Genomic DNA, 15,135 nt, shown 5'->3' with positions numbered 1-15,135 from the left:
AATAGATGTTTTGAACCCTGTGTGTCTCTGTTTCCCCTAGCCACCAACTAGTACCTAAAATAGTTCTAGCCTTCTGACACTGGCAGACATCTTTGTGTTAAAACCCTGCCTCTCAAAGTAGGAGTCGTGGGAAAGGTTCACTATGAGGGCAGAACCATTGTAATATGAAATCTCTTTTCAAAGAAATCTTATCTTCTCCCTATCTGCCTTATAGACCCAAAGAAAAAAGGAAATTAATAAAAAATGTCAAAATTAAATTTTTTTTGTTCCAAGTCTTCTTTTTCTGGCGTGGATGAAATGCATTTGTCTTAAGACTCTATAGGATAGATAAAGATTCACTATTATCATTTAATTTTTCTTTTTTTATAGTAATATTTATTGTGGAATCAATTTTTATTCATTTTTATCTTAAAATCTGCAGAGCTTTTTTTTTTTTTCTCTTTTTTTAATCCTACTTTGGCTTCTAACCAACATTTTCAAATCAAAATTCAGAGCAGGTAGAGAAATGCTTTTAAAATGCGTATTTGATGTAGTAAGTGCTATGCTATGCTTCTGAAAGCGCCGGGGTCACAGCTGCATACATGAAAATGCATGGTGACTGCAGGCATTGTTTCCTCACACAGAAAAGGCAATCTGTGTCTATTGCTGGATTTATGATATAAATCAAATCATAGCTTTCCTACATTTAGAGATGTAGCAGAAAGGTTGAGGTGACCTAAAGGTTACAAATAACTTTTGCTTTTTGATTTGCCTACCACAAGACTATTTTTTTTTTTAACTCTTTCTTTTCTATTAAGATTGATGCATTTATACTTGGAAAGGTGAATCTAGTTACATACCTTATTTTATCGTTGTCTCTGTGCTAGTCTAGTGGAACCACGAATTTTTCATTTATTGCTTCCCGCACTCCAGTCTGCTAAGATGCATGCACTGCTCTGTGTTGTTGACAATGTTATTAAAGGGTAGGGAGTCCTGAAGTATTGGGTAGGAACTCTGCCTGCTTCTTCTGTGTTTTTTTTTTTTTTTTTTGCCTCTGAATGTTGTTAACTTTGAAACAGTGTACTTAGAGGGGTTGTGATGTTGGTTTTTCATGATCCATTCAGAGAGTTTAAAAAGGTACTTTGGGAAAAGTGTGTGTTTGTTACATTTATTTAAAATGTGCATTAGGCACTGAAAGGGAAGCATAAGAATAAGAAGATAGAGACCCAGCTTTCAAGCTGCTTATGCTCTAGTTTAAGAATCAAATTTATCTGCATGATAATCATAATAGAACCACATTTACAAAGTATTCTTTGTGTTAGGTACTGTGTTGAATGCTTTACTTAAAATGGCAGTTAAAACATTTACAAATTATGAAATGGGCACGTGCCAAAGAACATACAACAAATTGGCTCATATGTGGCAGGAAAACAACAGAAATATTAAAAACCACAGAGTGAAGGAGAAATTGGAGGCACCAGAGGCCAATGAAGGGTGACCTGGTTGCTTGTTTTGTATTGACTTCAATCTTTACAAACAATGTTACTCTCTTTTAAGAAGAAAGCAGAGCCTATTGGATGTATGTCTTAAGAGTTAGGAAACCCTGATTTGAAATTTTCTGTGGGCTTATTCTGGATACAGTACTGCATTTCTCTCTGAAATGAAAAATATAGGGTGATTTATTTATTTGAGATAAAAATAGGAGACCACTGTTTTGAGGCCTTAGGTTTTATTAGATGTTGACCTTAGAGCTGTTTAAACTTGGCATAGAATTATTAATAGTTGAGAGCCATCCACCTCTGATTTTGAGCAATTCAAAGGTTAGAGCTTTAATGGGTGACTTGGGTTATAGAACTTTAGCCCTGGAAGGTACTTAGTCTGGTTTCCTCATTTTACAGCTGAAGAAACTCTTGCCCAAGCAAGAGAGGTTAATTCTCTTGCTTGAGATCACACAATGTGTTGCAGAGACAGAAGGTGAATTTGGAATGCTTGATTCTTTCCCTTAATTCAGTGTGTCCCGTACACTGTTTCACATCACTTCTCCATTTCTGGTTTTTGTTTCTGAGACGTGGATGTGGCAGCATGACAGTAAATGATTCGGATGATGCTATGTAGGCACTGCTTATGTAAATAATGACTTCAGTGCCCCGCATTTGTGTTTGCGTTTCAAAGTTGTATAGAGCTTATTGTCTGCCAGTGTTAGCCTTTCAAGTGATCAGGATGATTGTATGTGCATCCTATCTATCATTTTGAATAAAGTGTTGTAGTCAAATTACTCTTTATGACTTGACTACTAGTTTGGGGGATAACTGACATTTTAAGGCATAACCCAGGTTTTGTTTTGATGTTCTTTTGAATCACATTTTTTTTATTCCTCAACAGTGCTTCTAATGACGAGTAAAGTTTGAATTGTAGATTTACCTTGACCTTTCTCAGAGGTACTTGGAAGAAATGGAATGGCTAATAAGCAGTGAGAAGAAAGGAAAGAAAAATCTTGAATAATCTATAAATTTAAGAATCAATCTTAACTATATGAAGAGTAAACTATACTTAGCCTTAGGACATTTTAAATGTGCTAATTATAGTATTTTAAATAGGAAATTAACCCTATTTTCTATCATACCCAGATCAGCATGCATAATATTTAATACTGTTTGTTTATTTTGGAACATGCTTCTGTTTTTTGCAAGGAATAATTGTACATTTGTTTTCCATTTTAAGTCTTCTATTTTCTACTGTACCATTACCTTTGTGTACCTAATGTTATTATTGGATGACTATATTTCCATGCTGCTAAATCGCTTCAGTCGTGTCCGACTCTGTGCGACCCCATAGACGGCAGCCCGCCAGGCTCCGCCATCCCTGGGATTCTCCAGGCAAGAACACTGGAGTGGGTTGCCATTTCCTTCTCCAGTGCATGAAAGTGAAAAGTGAAAGTGAAGTCGCTCAGTTGTGTCTGACTCTTTGCAACCCCATGGACTGCAGCGTACTAGGCTCCTCCATCCATGGATTTTCCAAGCAAGAGTACTGGAGTGGGGTGCCATTACTTTCTCCACAAATTTTCCATAAGAAACTTCAAATTTTGGACATGATTGATTGATTGCTTTTGGCTCAGTAAAGAAGGATAATGGTGGAATCATTGTCTTTTTGAATAGCTCAGGGCTAGTACCACGTTTGAGTTAGTTTTATACTTTGCACAGTGCTTGCCATTTTACCTAGTTCAGTGGTTCTTAACCAGGGGCAATTGTGGACCCAGGGGACATTTGGTAATGTCCTTCAGAATTTTCCACAGTTTATTGTGATCCACACAAAGGCTTTGGCATAGTCAATAAAGCAGAAATAGATGCTTTTCTGGAACTCTCTTGCTTTTTCGATGATCCAGCAGATGTTGGCAATTTGATCTCTGGTTCCTCTGCCTTTTCTAAAACCAGCTTGAACATCAGGAAGTTCACGGTTCACATATCGCTGACGCCTGGCTGGAGAATTTTGAGCATTACTTTACTAGCGTGTGAGATGAGTGCAGTTGTGCAGTAGTTTGAGCATTCTTTGGCATTGCCTTTCTTTGGGATTGGAATGAAAACTGACCTTTTCCAGTCCTGTGGCCACTGCTGAGTTTTCCAAATATGCCAAAGCCTTTGACTGTGTGGATCACAATAAACTGGAAAATTCTGAAGGAGATGGGAATACCAGACCACCTGATCTGCCTCTTGAGAAATTTGTATGCAGGTCAGGAAGTAACAGTTAGAACTGGACATGGAACAACAGACTGGTTCCAAATAGGAAAAGGAGTTCGTCCAGGCTGTATATTGTCACCCTGTTTATTTAACTTATATGCAGAGTACATCATGAGAAATGCTGGACTGGAAGAAACACAAGCTGGAATCAAGATTGCCGGGAGAAATATCAATAACCTCAGATATGCAGATGATACCACCCTTATGGCAGAAAGTGAAGAGGAACTCAAAAGCCTCTTGATGAAAGTGAAAGTGGAGAGTGAAAAAGTTGGCTTAAAGCTCAACATTTAGAAAACGAAGATCATGGCATCCTGTCCCATCACTTCATGGGAAATAGATGGGGAAACAGTGGAAACAGTGTCAGACTTTATTTTTCTGAGCTCCAAAATCACTATAGATGGTGACTGCAGCCATGAAATTAAAAGACGCTTACTTCTTGGAAGGAAATTAAAAGACGCTTACTTCTTGGAAGGAAAGTTATGACAGAGCTAGATAGCATATTCAAAAGCAGAGACATTACTTTGCCAACAAAGGTTCCTCTAGTCAAGGCTATGGTTTTTCCTGTGGTCATGTATGGATGCGAGAGTTGGATTGTGAAGAAGGCTTAGTGCCGAAGAATTGATGCTTTTGAACTGTGGTGTTGGAGAAGACTCTTGAGAGTCCCTTGGACTGCAAGGAGATCCAACCGGTCCATTCTGAAGGAGATCAGCCCTGGGATTTCTTTGGAAGGAATGATGCTAAAGCTGAAGCTCCAGTACTTTGGCCACCTCATGTGAAGAGTTGACTCATTGGAAAAGACTCTGATGCTGGAAGGATTGGGGGCAGGAGGAGAAGGGGACGACAGAGGATGAGATGGCTGGATGGCATCACTGACTCAATGGACGTGAGCCTGAGTGAACTCCGGGAGTTGGTGATGGACAGGGAGGCCTGGCATGCTGCGATTCATGGGGTCGCAAAGAGTCAGACACGACTGAGCGACTGATCTGATCTGATCTGATCTGAGAGATATTTTTGATTGACATTTAACTAGACTGAAAGCTATTAGCATCCAGTGGGTAGAGGCCAGGAATGCTGCTGAATATCCCATGGTATATTGAACAACCCCTATGCCAAAGAATTATCTGACTCCAAATATCAGTATAGCCAGACTGAGAAAACTTTATGTATGGCAACTGCACAATAAAGTAGATTGAATTAAAAACTATGTCCATTCTATGAACCATAAAGCTTTATATATTATTTTATAGGTGCATTCGTATGCCATTGTAGTGATTCACAAGGGAAACCTTAGCTCTTTTCATTATATTCAAAGTATTAGAACAAAATTTTGGCAATTATAATTGATTTTAGCTTAGTTGTACCAAGTTGAAATAGTATAATGGTAATGAATGTTAATCAGCAGTAATATTCAGTGTTCTTAATTTGGACTTCCTTTCCCTGTCAAGGTTTTTAATTTCTTGGAATCGATATTGTATATTATTCCTACAAATTTTCACTCGGATCTGACATAATTAATTATCTGGAAAAATTAATTTTCCAGATGTCTAAGTCAGTAATTCAGCTTTCCTGGTGGCTCAGTGGTCCAGAATCCGCCTGCCAATGCACGAGACAAAGAGTTTGATCCCTGTACCAGGAAGATCCCCTGGAGGAGGAAATGGCAACTCACTCCAGTATTCTTGCCTGGGAAATCTCATGGACTGAGGAGCCTGGCAAACTACAGTCCATGGGGTTGCAAAGAGTTAGACACGACTTAGTGACTCAAAAGCAACACAAGTCAGTAATTAATTTGGATAATCCCTGTTCTATATTCTACATAATTTCATCTTTAGAGTTTAAGTCTGAGATATTGAATAGAATTTGCTGAACCCAAAAGCTAGCAGAACGAGCCTCCAACACAGTTAGTCATACAACAAAGTTACAGTGGGTCCCACAATCCCAGTAAAGTAGAAGCTATTTATAAAGTATGATAGAGTTGTTTGCTAGTATATGCATCATTTCTAATCTAATTTAAATTATTATCTTTTACTTCTGGTGATATGATTTAATTTGGACCAAAAAAAAACTGTTTATAAAAGAAGATACATTCTTTATAGTTTTTAAAAAAGAGATTAAAAAATTTTTTTTAAACCTTTTTATTTTTGGGGGGTATAGTCAGTTAACAATGTTGTGATAATTTCAGGTGAACATCAAAAGGACTCAGCCATACCTATGTATCCATTTTACCCTAACTCCCCTCCCATCCAGGTTGCCACATAACATTGAACAGAGTTCCATGTTCTGTACCCACATGCTGGTTATCCATTTTAAATGCAGGAGTGTGTACATGTCCATCCCAAACTCCCTGACTATCCCTTCCCCACTTCCTTCCACCCAGCAACCATAAGTTTTTGTCTTAAGTCTGTGAGTCTCTATAAAGGAGGTAGATTCTTAACAGCTTTTTGGAGGAGGAAACATGAGAAGTGGGAAGAGGTAGGAGGTGACATAAGGGAAGAGTATTGACAAGCGTTTAAGTGTTTTATGATCACACAGAAACTACATAGTATCTTCTTGGATTTTCCTCTTAAATAGTCATAAATGCCATCATTAGCTGGAGGACTAGTGGGTGGTCATATCTGATGCTCCTTATTTCAGTATGGTGCTTGTCAGAAGGAAAACTCATAGCTAAAATTAATTACAGTTGCTGTTCTTTCCTTTTCATTCATGTTTGCTCGAACATGACCTACTGAATTTGTAATCTAACAAGTTCGGATGATGTGACATACCTGAGAGGCTTTTAGGATTTGTAGCATTTATTTTCTGAATATCTGTAACAACTAGGGTAGAAGCAGATTCTAGATAGGATTAACTGCCAAGGAGTTTGGAATTTGGAAATGTGATTTCGATAGGATTTTTAAGTTTTGGCATAAAGAGTTGCTTGGAGGAGTCCTTTAGCAATGGCAATAATCTGATCACTCAGAAATAGCCTGTGCTTTAACAAACAGGAACTTGCCAGCATTTGAAGTTAGTGGCTGATAGATTAGGTAGGTTGAGGAGAGAATAGAGAGATGGTGTTATAATATCCAGAAACTGTGTAGTAGTGTCAGAGAGGTGTTTAACATGAGTGTTTCAGTGTGAAGTATCTGCCATAATTTTCTGTTTAAGAGAGAGAAAAAAAAAAAAAATCAGAAAACTTCCCAACTACAAACCTCCCTCTTATGTGGTTTTTAACTTGTACCAATTTTCAACTCTGGCAACACATCAGAATTGCTAGAAGAATTTTTTAAAATTACTAGTGCATGGGCTCCACTCCTAGCAACCCCGGTATAACTGAAGCCTGGGCACTCGTATTTTAAAAAGAGCTCCACAGATGAATCTAGCTCACAACCGGGCTGAGTAGCACTGCTTTATAGCAGTGCATCAGAATTGTCTGGAGAGCTGTTTATTAGGTCTGGCTGAGGCCTGAGAATTTATTTTCATTTCTAACAAGTTCCCAGGTGATGCTGATATTGCTGGGAAGGCGATCACGTTTTGAGAACCACAAGAAGGCAGTTTTAAAAAATCATTTGAGTGTGACTGATGGTCTGATCTTTTTCTTTATTTTTTTTAAACATTTCTAGTGCTGCATTATTGAATTAAAATTATGTATATAATTCTTTTTATGTAAAAAAGATAGATGCATCTATATGGTGTGAATTTCTTTCAAATAGCATTTAAAAAATTTTTTTTAATTTGAGAAAATAGACACATGTATATATATATATAACTGAATCACTTTGCTGTACACCTGAAACTACCAAAATATTCTTAATAAACTATTCTGCAATGTAAGATAAAAAGTTAAAAACAGAATAAAAAAAGAGTGAAATAATACCATTTGCAGCACCATTGATCAACCTAGAGATTGTTCTATAAATGAAGTCAGAAAGACAAATATTATATGATATCACTTATATGTGAAATCTAAAAAATAGTACTAATGAACTTATGTACAAAACAGAAGTATTTTCACAGACACAGAAAACAAACTATGGTTGACAAACAGGAAAGGATAAGGGAGGGATAAATTGGGAGTATGGGATTAATAGATGCATATTACTATATATAAAATAGATAAACAGTAGGATTTACTGAATAGCATGGGAAACGATGTTCAATATCTTATAATAAACTATAATGGAAAAGAATAAAAAAAGAATTTGTATATATGTAGGTATAACTGAATCATTTTTTGTATACCTGAAACTAACACAATATTGTAAATCAGCTATACTTCATTAAAAAAATAAGTAGCATTTTTAATTGGAGAAGGCAATGGCATGGACGGAGGAGCCTGGTAGGCTGCAGTCCATGGGGTCGCAAAGAGTCGGGACATGACTGAGCGACTTCACTTTCACTTTTCACTTTCATGCATTGGAGAAGGAAATGGCAACCCACTCCAGTGTTCTTGCCTGGAGAATCCCAGGGATGGGGGAGCCTGATGGGCTGCTGTCTGTGGGGTCGCACAGAGTCGGACATGACTGAAGCAACTTAGCAGCAGCAGCAGCAGCATTTTTAATTAAAAATTTTTTCTTGGAGGAAATAGCCACGTCACTAATAACTGAAGATTCTTTGTGTAGTACTTCATAGTTTAAAGAGCTAATGAATTTACAATTTCCAGTAGACTTTTTTGTACTACTTAGAATAATTTGTTTGTCTTTTTTCCTTTTCTTTTTTTAACCCCATTATTTGGGAATCCTTCACATTTCAGATCTTTTCTATAGTCTTTTTGGTATCTTGATTGATGGAGCCCAGATAAAAAGATTTGTCCTTGTTCAATAGAAATTTTCAGAATTTATAATTTGCAGAGTTTGTTATTTGAGATGGGAGAAATATTTTCTTTTTCCCTTACCTAAAGTATATTGGGGGAACACAGAGCTAGATATTGAGAAGAATGGGGGTAAATGGGAACAGAGACAGAGCTGTTGTTTAATTGTTCATTTGTGTCAGACTCTTTGCGACTCCATGGACTGTAGCCTGCCAGGCTTCTCTGTCCATGGAATTTCCCAGGCAAGAATAATGGAGTGGGTTGCCATCCCCTTTACCAGGGGATCTTCCTGACCCAGGGATCAAGCCCACGTTTCCTGCTTTACAGGTGTATTCTTTACCGCTGAGCCACCAGTGAAGCCCCACAGAGGCAGAGAGATGGTGCTTATAGGTTGGGACAGTGTTAGAGGAGATGGTATCTTTCAGGTCTGGAAAGAGATTCATCAGCAGGAAGAGGAGATTTCCAAATATCAGGGAATCAAGAGAGTGGATAATGAGAGAGGTACTGGATTGAGGAGCTTGGCCAAAGTCATAGAGCTATTAGATAACAAAGACTGCTGTCAAATTTGGATCTCTAAGACTCAGGTTCTTTTTTCTGGAAAACAAATTAAAAAAAAAATAGTTCTAATGAGCCAACTCTGCAACAAATGCAGCAAATGAGGATTCTGTGACAACTGTGAATCCTGGAAAAAAAGTTTCTAGATGTCAATGACTTTTTCTCTTGTTATATTTGGATATTAAAAATGTATATCCTGAAATGACAGCTTCCAGTGTTACTTTGTGTGTTTTTCAGAAACCATCCTCAGCCTTTGATCACTGTTCTTGAGCACAGACCTGATTGCTGGCCAGTCATTTTGCAGCAGCTGACAACTTTTTTCCAACAATGCCTTGAAAGGTAATATAAAATAAAATAAATTAGGGAGATGGAATAGTATATGCTAATTTTAGAGTTTTTCTTTTAAGCTGCTTTGATTGTAATGTTTTCTCCTGCAGAAATGTCTTAGAGCAGGATATAGTTTTCTGTTTTCTTTTTGAGAGAAAAAAATCCTACCCGTTTTATTGATTGTTGAAATATTGACCATGAGAATAGCTACTGTTAAAGAAGCTAAGCATTGGATAGTTGGGAAGGTTGATTGGAAATATTCAGTAAGCTACTACATAGTACATATGGATGACAGGTCTTCCTGCTGGAAATTGATTAGTGAGTTAATCTCTCCATTAGAAACCAGTGCCAGTTGGGATTAAACAGGATTGCCGACTGGGACCAGATGACCACCATATGTGCCGTTAGTTTAGCTTCACCAAGGCCTTCTGCCTTCTGATGGTCTTCAAAGCTTTCTCCCATTCTGTTACCATGGCATTAGCTCAGGTGGTCATCTCTTGCTGTGACTGTTGCCACCTGTTCTTAACTGGCAGCTCTGCCTTCCATCTCATCCTGCTCAAGGCCATTCTCTAAACCATCCATCAGGGTGACGTATCGGGAGAGCAGATCTTTGTATCACTGCCTAGCTTAGGTCACCATCACTGTGATTTTCAAACTGGACTTGCACATGTAGAGGCTAAACACGGAAACACCCTCACACTGCTTCAGCTTTTTTTATTTTAAGTTTTGTTTTTGTTTTTTAATTTGATGTGGACCATTTTTAAAGTCTTTCTTGAATTTGTAACAATACTGCTTCTGTTTTATGTTTTGGGTTTTTGGCCATAATGCATGTGGGATCTTAGCACTCTGACCAGGATTGAACACATATCTCCTGCATTCAAAAGTGAGGTCTTAACCACTGGACAGCCAGGGAAGTCCCAGCTCTGTTTTTATACACTGTTTTCTTCTTTTTTTTTTTTAATAATGTGTTGATATCTCACAGCAGCTTTCTATTGGAAAACAATAGTTTGGTCTCCGGACTAGCTGAAAAATCCCTAGGCTACAGGATGAGATCTGTTATGTCATATACTAGGCTCTGTGTATGATCGGTTTCACCAATTTTATTTTCTCCTTTCTTTATCTCATGATTTATGAATTCCATATTCAGCAATACAGTGACTTGCTTTGGTTCCACACAGCAAGAAGTGCTATTCCCTTGCCTCTTCTTTTGCTTATTAATTTCTACATTACTGTCTTGAATCTCATCACTGCTGCTGCTAAGTCGCTTCAGTCGTGTCTGACTCTGTGTGACCCCATAGATGGCAGCCCGCCAGGCTCCCCGTCCCTGGGATTCTCCAGGCAAGAACACTAGAGTGGGTTGCCATTTCCTTCTCCAATGCATGAAAGTGAAAAGTGAAAGTGAAGTCGCTCACTGATAAGTGTCCGACTCTAGTGACCCCATGGACTGCAGCCCACCAGGCTCTTCCATCCATGGGATTTTCCAGGCAAGAGTACTGGAGTGGGGTGCCATCCCTTGTCTAACTAGCCCTTTCTTGATTACTTTCTCTATTTTAAATCTCTTTTTAGGTATTGTCTCTCCCAGGAAGTGTTTACTTATCACAAGCTAAATTAATAACTTTAGTTGTGATTTCTGACATCATTATATTTATTACATTGTCTTATAATTATTATCCTCCATTAACTGAAACTTTCTTGAGGGCAGGAACTGTGTCTTAGTATTCTTTATGTTAACAGTGCCTAAAAAAAAAAAAAAAACAATGCCTGGGACAGTTTAGGTGCTTACAAATGTTCAAAGTATATATGTATTACACAGGAGGCTCCTAGATTGGTGGGGCCCAGGCAGTGGGTTGTAAAGTGGCTCCTAAAATATAATATCTAACTGCTTACTTAGTACTTCTATACTAGGTCATGATAGGATAGTACCATTGACCATGTAGTCCAATGCTTGAGCTACATTTACCACACTAGCTATATTCATGTGTTCTTGTTCTTGAAGGTCTTAGAATATCCTATAGATACAATTTATTAGAATTCCATTTTGGAGTCTTTAACTTCAATTTTAGATAGAATTTCCAGGTAGGATATACTGTCAGAAGAAGCTTTGAAGAGATACAGAGAACCTTGGAATCTGCCAGTGAGAAAAATCTGTGTAACAATTGAATAAATATCTTAAAATAAACATTATCATCTTCTCTTCCCTCACCCATGACTGCATTTTCAAAGATAAGATATTAATATTTACTAAAAAAGTCTTTGTTCATCCATGTCAGAAAGCAAAATTAACAAATTTATAAACAGATGTTTAATGAAATTTTTCTTGTTAAATAGATTGGGATATTTTATAAAAGATGTGCTGCTTATGTGCCAAATCTGTTATTAAGCTTCTTTTTAGGGTAATCCTTACAAATATCTCACTTGTCTCATGCTTCAGTTAGCAAATAATTAAATTACATTTTAGTTGTTTTTATGTCAAAGGAGTATTATTTTGGAATTTGGAAGTAGTTCTAATGATAATGTCCAGATGTTCATAAGGAGAAAAGATTATTTTTTGATTTTGATTTATTTACTGATAAGCTTTTAATGACTTAATCCTTTCATTTGCATTCTGAGGTGTTACAGTATGCTATCTAGAGCTTTTTAGAAGTTCTAAGTAATTTTATATTTCTTTGCAAAGAATTTCAGTTGTCTCATTTCTACTTTTGCACCATGAGACTATTTTTTGCAGGATGAAATTGATAATTTTGGTTGCATTTTCAGCAGACTGTTAGTTTCCTGAGATTTAATTTTAGAGTGAGTTAGATTAGTAGTTTTTACATTTAGAAGATAATGAAGGAAATTGGGTAATTTAGTAAGAATATAAATGGTGATTCACAACTACAGGAAGGAGGCAAAATATTGTGATGATAGCTAGTATTCCTAGACCTTTCTATCTTAGGAATTGTTGGTTAGAATAACTGTTTGGTTTCATTTTTAATAGAATGTAGATGTCCTGAAATAGCAGTGTATCTTCATGCTAGATTTTTGGGGACGTGATTCTCTAGTTAAATTCTGCACTCATTTGTAGAAGGCCTCTGATGTCAAGATTTCATCTCTATAGAACTAAGAATTGGGTAAATTGACAAGGATGTCATGGTGTTTTGGAGAAGGAAATGGCAGCCCACTCCAGGATTCTTGCCTAGAGAATCCCATGGACAGAGGAGTCTGGCGAGCTATATAGTCCATGGGGTTGTAAAGAGTCGGGCATGACTGAGCAACTAACACACATGGACTTTAAGTGTGGCTTTGTCAAGATTAACTAGGCTAACACATAGTTTTTTAGAGAGGGAACTAAGGAGAGCAACACTGAATGATTTGCTCAAGGTCACGTGGCTAGTCAGTTGGCAGAGTTGGGCCCTAAGCCTCAGTCTTTTGACTCTTATTCCAAGTCTTTTCCCACTATTTCTTTCTCCCTCCTTGTTGAACATACATGTGAAAGCCTTGTTTGTAAACATGCACAATGGGTTACATTTTAAAACATCCTTAGTCACTTTGGGATTTCAGGTTATCTGTTTTATTTTCCTTTCCTCCTTAAGACCAGTTGATTTCATACTCCACAGCATTGATAGTTAATCATCAGATAGCACATCACTTCAGTTCAGTTCAGTTCAGTTGCTCAGTCGTGTCTGACTCTTTGAGACCCCATGGATTGCAGCATGCCAGGCCTCCCTGTCCATCACCAACTTCCAGAGTTTACTCAAACTCATGACCATTGAGTCGGTGATGCCATCCAACCATCTCATCCTCTGTCATGCCCTTCTCCTCACGCCTTCAATCTTTCCCTGCATCAGGGTCTTTTCCAATGAGTTAGCTCTTCACATCAGGTGGCCAAAGTATTGGAGTTTCAGCTTCAACATCACTCCTTCCAATGAACACTCAGGACTGATCTCCTTTAGGATGGACTGGTTGGATCTCCTTGCAGTCCAAGGGACTCTCAAGAGTCTTCTCCAACACCACAATTCAAAAGCATCAATTCTTCGGTGCTCAGCCTTCTTCACAATCCAACTCTCGCATCCATACATGACCACTGGAAAAACCATAGCCTTGACTAGAGAAACCTTTGTTGGCAAAGTAATGTCTCTGCTTTTGAATATGCTGTCTAGGTTGTTCATAACTTTCCTTCTAAGGAGTAAGCATCTTTTAATTTCATGGCTGCAATCACCATCTGCAGTGATTTTGGAGCCCCAAAAAATAAAGTCAGCCACTGTTTCCACTGTTTTCCCATCTATTTGCCATGAAGTGCTGGGGCCAGGCACCATGATCTTAGTTTTCTGAATGTTGAGCTTTAAGCCAAATTTTTCACTCTCCTCTTTCACTTTCATCAAGAGGCTCTTTAGTTCTTCTTCACTTTCTGCCATAAGGGTGGTGACATCTGCATATCTGAGGTTATTGATATTTCTCCTGGCAATCTTGATTCCAGCTTGTGCTTCTTCCAGCCCAGCGTTTCTCATGATGTACTCTGCATATAAGTTAAATAAGCAGGGTGACAATATACAGCCTTGACATCCTCCTTTTCCTATTTGGAACCAGTCTGTTGTTCCATGTCCAGTTCTAACTGTTGTTTACCACCTGGCTAGTATTTATTCTTTGGGGAGTACATTATTGGAGAGAGATGGGGGAACAATGTATTTTAAGTCTCTTTTCTGTTTCATAGTCTAATCCATATATACATCATCTACTTGCTTGATCTATATGAAACTTTTTTTAGTTTCCTATAGTAGGTATTGTGATAAAGACAATTATTAATGTTTCATTAATAATTATGAACTCACAAGTCCTTTTGTTTTTTTTTTATAGATTGTGTAAGTATTGATGCTGATGAGGGAAAAAAAAAAAACTTCCTCCAGATTATGAGCTCTGTCAGAGCATGTGTTTAATTTTGTTTCTAGCACGTAGAAGAGTGAAGATATCTGTAGGAGCTTAGTAAATTTTGTGAAGCAAATAAATGAATGAAGACTAGGTTAAATCTTATCAATTTGGTAACTTTTAACTTTTTATTAGTATTAATGGTGTTTTGAAATCACATTGCTGTGGAATGTATAGCATTATAAAATTAATGTCATCAGTCATGATTTAAATACCATTTCCTCCATTAAGTATTGCACCTTATACCTTTCTTTTAGCACCTTTTGCACTTTGTAGTCTCTAGTCCAGTAACAGAGCTGATAGTCCCTGTTAGACTACATGCTTCTTAAGGATAGATAATGCCTGTTTCATCTTTGTATCTTATCTAATAATAACTTATTTATAATAAGTATGAAATATATTAAAATAAAATCATGATATTTAATCAATGCATGCTAATTATAAAACTACTCTATGACAGTGTAAATGAATCAATTAATTTAATGATTGAGCATCTCTGAGGGCCTAGTGTATGCTTATTGGTAATAGAGCATTAAACAGATAACCCATGATTCATGCCCTTATTGACTAATAGTCTAGCAGGGGATGGAGATATAAATAAATAATGACAATAAAGTCATTATGCTGTGCAAGCACACAATGGGGATTTGACCAAGGCTGTGTGTGTCAGGGAAGGCCCTCAGGAAGTCCTTTTAAAGGGGAGAACTGAAAGATGATAGAAATTAGGCAGAGGAAGGATCAGGAAAAGGAGAAAGGGGAGAGTATTACAGATGAATGTAATAGCAGGTGAGAAGAAAACCCAGATGACTTGACTGATGATCAGAACTAAATTTAGTGTAGTTCAGCAGAGAGTGG

The 15,135-nt window shown here is 37.4% G+C and overlaps 1 protein-coding gene across 5 annotated transcripts in view; it reads left to right on the top strand.

Moving 5' to 3' along the window:
- The window catches only part of FOCAD (focadhesin), a 303,578-nt gene that overhangs the window by 64,194 nt on the left and 224,249 nt on the right, over positions 1 to 15,135 (top strand). For all 5 annotated transcript variants that reach the window (XM_086414321.1, XM_086414322.1, XM_086414319.1 and 2 more), the window contains one exon: positions 9,289 to 9,390. In XM_086414321.1, coding sequence (XP_086270447.1) covers positions 9,289 to 9,390 — 102 coding nt within the window. The remainder of the gene's footprint in view (positions 1 to 9,288; positions 9,391 to 15,135) is intronic.

Source organism: Bos grunniens, chromosome 8, assembly GCF_055505025.1.
Source record: "Bos grunniens cultivar Pamir isolate PY7600 chromosome 8, Bosgru_T2T1.0, whole genome shotgun sequence".
In the NCBI taxonomy this organism is placed as follows: domain Eukaryota; kingdom Metazoa; phylum Chordata; class Mammalia; order Artiodactyla; family Bovidae; genus Bos; species Bos grunniens.
Note: the sequence above shows the minus strand (reverse complement) of the source record. Positions and strands in the feature narration are given on the sequence as shown.